The sequence below is a fragment of the Saccopteryx leptura genome, chromosome 4 (assembly GCF_036850995.1).
Source record: "Saccopteryx leptura isolate mSacLep1 chromosome 4, mSacLep1_pri_phased_curated, whole genome shotgun sequence".
NCBI lineage: Eukaryota > Metazoa > Chordata > Mammalia > Chiroptera > Emballonuridae > Saccopteryx > Saccopteryx leptura.
The window spans coordinates 112128694-112136037 of record NC_089506.1 but is presented as its reverse complement, the minus strand read 5'-3'; the positions used below and the strand labels follow the sequence as shown (position 1 = coordinate 112136037).

At 35.5% G+C, this 7344-nt stretch overlaps 1 protein-coding gene across 3 annotated transcripts in view; it reads right to left on the bottom strand.

Annotated features, from left to right (window-relative positions):
• Positions 1-1767: 1767 nt before the first annotated feature.
• The window catches only part of PDS5B (PDS5 cohesin associated factor B), a 188921-nt gene continuing 183344 nt past the window's right edge, over positions 1768-7344 (bottom strand). For all 3 annotated transcript variants that reach the window (XM_066381007.1, XM_066381006.1, XM_066381005.1), the window contains 2 exons: positions 6936-7074; positions 1768-4506 (listed from right to left, as the gene is read on the bottom strand). In XM_066381007.1, coding sequence (XP_066237104.1) covers positions 4471-4506; positions 6936-7074 — 175 coding nt within the window. In that variant the 3' untranslated portion in view covers positions 1768-4470. The remainder of the gene's footprint in view (positions 4507-6935; positions 7075-7344) is intronic.

Below are 7344 nucleotides of genomic sequence, written 5' to 3'. Positions count from 1 at the left end.
CCGGGTTCGATTCCCGGTCAGGGCACACAGAAGAAGCGCCCACCTGCTTCTCCACCCTTCCCTCTCTCCTTTGTATCTCTCTCTTCCCTTCCTGCAGCAAAGGCTCCATTGAAGCAAAGTTGGCCCAAGTACTAAGAATGGCTCCATGGCCTTCACCTCAGGCACTAGAATGGCTATGGTTGCAAAGGAGCAATGCCCTAGATGGGCAGAGCATTGCCCCCTAGTGGGCATGCCAGGTGGATTGGATCCCAGTCAGGCGCATGCGGAAGTGTGTTTCTCTGCCTCCCCGCTTCTCACGTCAAACACACACACACACATACACACACACACACACAAAGATGTGATAAGGACATTTCATACAAAATCTGATTAACTATCAGACCTGCACTATAATACTAAAAGTTCTTCACGCTAAAGGAAAACAAATTAAGATGAAGCATAAAGTATAAAAAAAACGTACAAAAAAGGGAACACTATTTAAAGCAACAGTATTGTGCCATTTGTAACTGCAAAACATATAACTATAGCACAAAGAGTAGAGAGGTAGCAAATGAGAGCTGAACTGTTTTAAAATTCTTTCACTGTTCTGGAGGTGGTAGAAGCATTAATGTAACACACTATAATAAGCCAAACAGAAACAATTTGCAAGGTAACTACTAAAAAAAATACTATCAGGCATAACTAAAAAGCTAACAGAGAATAGTAGGAAGCATTTTTAATGAGCCAAAAGAAAGTAGGAAAACGAGAAAATATATAAAGACTGGCAAAAGAATATAAATAGCAAGATGGTAGGTAGACTTGAATCCTACAATATCAGCAATTATCCCAAAAGGAAATAGTTTGAACAATCTAATAAAAGAAAAAAGATCATAAGATTGGATTGAAAAGCAAGGCTAAGATTCAAAATGTTTACACAAAACAAAACTTTAAACAAAGAACAAATATTTGTTGAAAATAAGGACAGAAAGAGCTCTGTCATGCCAATAGCTAAAACAAAATTAGTATGGCTATATTTGTACCAGACACATATTTAATGATTGTTCTTTCAGCTCGTCTACCTCCCTCTGGAGAACGTAAGCTGCCCAGAGGCAGGGGCTTCTCCTATCTTGATTGATAACACTTTATCCTTCATCACTAGCCCAGCACACAGTAGGCACTGAATAAGTATTTGCTGAATAAATTAATAGAACTACCACTAGCTATATTTACTTTCTTCAATCATTTGGCTTAAATAGTACTTATTAAATCTCTGTCAGCCAAGATTTTGCATAAGAAGTTTAAACAAAAAGTTTGGTTTGAAAACCTGTTACTGGTGGCTGCACAATTCGGACCTGCAGATGCCCCGTGTCAGCCATATGCGGCAGGCATATTTAAAATTTCTTCAAAATTTAAAAAAAACAAAAAAAGAAAAGAAAACCTGTTACTGGGAAATATTATTTTCTCTTCATGAAACAAAGGCTCCAAAATTAAAAATCATCAAATTTTACCTTTCTCCAATAAGTAAACATACTTAAATATATAGCTAGATAGATATAGATTCACATAAATAAAATACAACTTTATGGTAGCTTTCATGTTTATTCAACTTTACAGAAATCCAAAAATGTGTCTGAAAATTGGTTATTTATCTAAATACCAATTGTTTATATGGTGACATAATACTATATGGCAGGGGAGATAAGCCTAAATTAAACAAATTCTTAAACTCCTGACATTTTTCCAGTGGGCAAAAAGGAAATCTTAAAAAGCATACTTGCACATTGTAAGAAGACACAAAGTAAATTTAACCTTTAATACCGGGAACAAGTTTTACAGCCACATTTGTCATTTACATATACAGTGGAGATCACTGAAAGCTTCCTGTTGCACTGCAGTAAGACATGTTATTATGACGCAGATTAAATGGATTTGCTGGAGTACAGCAAGGTAACCTCACTAAAGAATTGTAGGATTTTCATAATGGAACTTGTTACAGTGAGTTAAATATTTTCTTAATTTTATACAGTACATATTTTCAAAATAAACATTATTACTGAAGAGCTTGCTAACCACTGTTAGCAGTTAATGTTTATATAATAATTTTACTTTATAGTAATGTGGCTTGCCAAATGTTAGTACATGAAATGTTTGGTTTAAACATAATAAGATAGATAACCCCTTAAGATGAAGACGCAGGACATCAAAACTTTCATCATTATTGCCCCTATTTTTCTACAGAAAAATGAAAAATTTACATCATAATGCTCCCCAAAAGGGAACAGACATGTTAGAAAATCACAGACTCATTGGCATTGAACAAAATCTACATTTTTGTGAACTGATGTACAGAATTAATGTACAATAAAATCTGCTTAACTATGATCATGCAAATAAAAATCCTCCACAATCATTTTTTGTCTGTTTGTTTTATAAAATGGTCTTAAAGATATACTTCCATAAACATTTCTGGTGCAATTTAGTCAATGACAAAAATACAAAGCTATCGCTTACTCTTTATTTTATAGATTTATAAACATGCCTTTGTACTGCTGAAATAGAAACAGTGTGTCTGGGAGAGCTGAGCTAATGTAATGTTTAAAAACCAACATATCTTGGCCCAATATTAGCTGCCTTGATGTACAGCAGCCTCCCACAATCACTGGTGTCAGTGCTGTTGTAAATGAAGAATAGTTAAATACTGAGAGATTACAAGTCAAAACATATTTTTAAAAAATAATAGGCAGTTTCATAAACATGAAGAAATCTCTAAAAAAAATAATAATCACATCAATTTTGATATACAATGGCAAATAGTAAAATGTCATTTTCCAAAATAGTTTATTATATCCCCCATCTATTATAACCAATCTTGGAAATATATCTTAAACATAATGGTGTATGAAAATGCTCCATTATTCAATGTGATAAATTTAATAAGTTAGAATATGATTTTTTTTTCTGATGTTAACCATGAAAAATAAAAAAAGCAGCACCTGAAAGACTAACATGAAGTTCACTAGCAACCTATAAGTTTTGGTTCAAAATACAGTTTATAAAACTGTAAAAGGATACTGCCTTAAGTAATTTGTTTCTATAATTTTGCAGATTACAATGAAGGGGGAAAAAGGTCTTCTCCAAATCTCTAAATCCAAATAAACTTCCACTCCCCAATCAGAACCAAGTGAAACGTCGTCTGGAGTTCCAAAGACTGTGTGTGACACTGCGCAGCCTGTAGTGCTGGACACACCTATCTCACCCTGGCCCTTCCTCCCCGAAACAAGTTTTTTGGCTCCAAAATAAAGTACAATAAATTCTTGATGAAAAACTATGTTATGGGACAATCTATCATATACTATGACTAAATATAATTTTACAGAAAAGAGCATATCTCATTTTCAGCATTTTTCATAAACATGCAACTCACTATAAAATACAAAACACTTTCAAGAACAGCTTTATAAAGACACACTGCATCAATAAAATTTTTTCTTTCTGATTACCTTTATATTGTTATGAAGAACTAGAGCTTTTCTAATGTGTATATATCAGATTTTATATTATAGTGTAATAATTTGCATCTTCTGAACATCATGTCCAAGAGGAAATATCTACACACAAATAACATTCTAGACTATCAAAAACTAATTCAAATTATATAATTTTATTGATACAGTAGATTAATAAGAACTGAAAAGGGAAGATAAAATGGGATAGAGAATTCAGTACATTATTTTATAACACATTCTTTAAAATTAAAATATTTTTAATCTCTCTTTTTTAAATTTTCATTGCCATGAAAGGCCAGAAAATTCCGGGATCAACACTGAGGTGTAAAATAATCAAACAACTTCAGGACTACTTCACAACTGACGTGGTTTCCTCCCATCAGAGGTATCGTTCAGGTGTAATGGCAGATGAGTTAGTACCTCTGAAGATTAAGGGTGCACAGGAGTAAACACTAGGTGAGATAACACAAGAGAAAGAGGCCATTTAACTCTCTAATAAATAGTGACATCAAGAAAATGACACCATTTTTTGAAAAAATTATTTTCACAGTAAACTGCAGAGTATACAAATACAAACACTGACAGATGACTGCTTAAGATCTATCCTAACAAACTCTTCAAATCAATAGATCCAGTAAACAGTTGGGCACTGTCAGTTTAAAGCCACAGATAAAAGCTATACAAGCACTTTAGAAGTCAGAAACATTTAAAAAAAAAGAAAAAAAGAAAAATATATATTTACAAGTTTCTTCCTTCGTTTATTTCTACATAGCCATCGCAATTTACTTTCACAAGACTCCATAGTCAATGGTATCACCATGCGTATGGCTGCAGTGACCAGAAATACATGAGGTCATCAAAATAAGGTCCACTGTCCACTCTTCAGCAGTCCCACTTTGTGCATCGAAGGCTTTACTTAGCCTCAAGCTTGACAAAAAAATTATTTTTTGAAAGCGTTCACATAGAAATTATCAATGACATTTGTTCATCGCCTTTCTCTCTTAGAACTTCTCCGCCGTACCTTAAAAGAAAAATCACCAGATGTTTAATTAAAATGGGTACACATTTATTAGACACAGCAATAATAATTATTTTTTTAATCAATCATTATTTTTACTCGTTTCTGATTTTCTCTACTTTTCTTTCCTTGAAACCTTTCTCTTATTTTAACTTGTTGCCTTGGCATCACTTATTTAGACCTATGTAATATTTGAATGTTTATAAATAGCTTTTCTCACAATAGCAAGAGAAAATTATTACTTTTCTATTTAATAAGTTTAAAAAGAAATGCAGAAAAATCGATGTCAACAGCAAGTAAAACAGTTGCAAATATCTTTTTACTTACATTCCTGTGGTAAAAGAAAATCTTTAATACTTAAGAACTTAGGCTTACAGCCTCTGCGGTTGAAAGCTATTTCACCTGACACATCCCTGCCCACTGTTGTCATAAGGCCGTAAAACCGCTTATAACTGCAGTGGTGCCCCACTCATGGGCCCCAGGGGGTGATTTTGTACTACACAGGCCGTGTTCAGACAGGACACCCAGAGGCTTGCTTTAGAACTGCACCATCCAATATGAATGCCGCTAGCCATGTGTGACAATTGAGCATTGGAAATGTGGCTAATCTGAACTGAGATCCGCCGGCCGTACGTGTGACATACAAACCAAATTTCAAAGTCTATCACAAGAAAAATAATATAAAAAGTCTCATTTACAATTTTATATTGATTACATGGGTTCATGACAATGCTTTAGAGAGAGTGGATTAAAGAAAACATTATTAAAATTAGTGCCTGCTATTTCTTTTTCATGTGGAAAAAAAAAGAACTTAGGCTTACAGCTGTGTTTCTGGGAAAACAGTTACTGAGTTTAGAGCCTAACGACTATCAAATATAAATAAGCTAAAATTCAGACATGTCACCATTAACTGACAATAGCTAATGAAAGAGTAAAACTTTAGTTCAAAAAAGATCAGTATTAACAAGAGGCACATAAACAGAACAAGACTTTAATTTAATTTATAGTACAGGGTTTTTTTCTTTTCTTTTTTTTTTTTTTTTTGTATTTTTCCGAAGTTGGAAACGGGGAGGCAGTCAGACAGATTCCCACGTGCGCCTGACCGGGATCCACCCGGCACGCTCACCAGGGGGCTATGCTCTGCCCATCCAGGGCGTCACTCTGTTGCAACCAGAGTCATTCTAGCGCCTGAGGCAGAGGCCACAGAGCCATTCTCAGCGCCCGGGCCAACTTTGCTCCAATGGAGCCTTGGCTGCGGGAGGGGAAGAGAGAGACAGAGAGGAAGGAGGGGGGAGGTGGAGAAGCAGATGGGCGCTTCTCCTGTGTGCCCTGGCCGGGAATCGAACCTGGGACTCCTGCACGCGAGACTGACGCTCTACCACTGAGCCAACAGTGGTACAGGGCCTGGTACAGGGTTTTTTGGATGACGTTATCAGAGACTCATTTGTCTTATTTTTACATCCTCAAAAAACCCTATAAGAAACAAGGCCAGTGAATTCTTTGGCAGTATAATACTAAAACTGGAATGATACAAAGATTACCATGGCCCCTATGCAAGGATGACACACAAACTCAGGGAGGGAGGGCCCGAGGGAGGGAGGAGCAAACAAACAAACAAGGCTAGCTAGTCTGAGACCACCGTTCAGCATTTTTCTTCTGTGGTCTTAACCCATTCATTCACATAATGAGTCCTAGTGCAGACTGAAGAGCTGATTACATTTTAAATAGGGCAGAAGAATGGGGATCAACTCTGGGACTTGATCACAGAACACAAGTATCTCAGATAAGATGGTTGGCTGAGCTGACCCAAAGACTCAGCATTAGCATTATCAAGAGAATAGCTCTTACTTAAATGTTTAATTATAGTTCTTCCAAAGAGAACTACTTGAGATGTGTTAACTGGCAACACTATTCGTTACTTGGAAAAAAGAAAACAATCATCCAGGCAGCCCTGCATTCCACTGTGGGAGAAGTGTCTAGTACCAACTTTATGAATTCCAAAGGCTGATTTTAATTTAAGATAGGATTTTACTCTGTATGATTGACTTCTAATTTCTACTGTGAAACAGAAACCACAAGTAATGAAATATAAACGACAGTGTACCTAACAGCTACCAGTGCTCTGACACCAAGGCACAAACATGCCTGCAGTGTCAGTCTTACAGTGGTGCTTGTTCTCGTATTCAGTTTAAACCTGACATTTACACTTTCACTAGGCTAGATCCATTATTCTCACCTAGTTTCAGGTTTCCATAAAAGATGTTTTCTCCATTATACAAGCTGATAGATAAAACAATGCTACAAACTAATGAAGAAAAATATATACTTAGAATTTTAAGTAACAGCAAGGGCTAAATAGATGTGACCAAATATTTACCAACCCTATTTCTGTATTCCATAAAATCATCCATGGTATTTTAATACACACATACATTTACTGTAGAAACTTCCTCTTCTTCTGTCTCTTCCTGTGGAATATCATCATCGACAGGAGAGCTACCCTGAAACACATCCACTTCTTCACTTGAATCATTTTCTTTTGTAGCTGCTGGTTTGGAGCGTCCTACACGGCTAGAGAAAAACACATGTAAGATACAGTGAACATTCTGATCTTGAAGTAGATTACACCTCATTAGACAGAATGCTTTAAATATTTCACGAATTTTCAGATCATTTTTATCCTCAATTAACTTATAAAACAAGAAATATATTTCTTATATTCTGCACCCCAAACCAGTGTTTAATCGTAGTCTCTTATTATACAAAGATCTACCTACCAAGTAACAAAAATAAGTGTAACTGAGACCAACACCTTAAAGGAATTAAAAACGTAACTCAAAC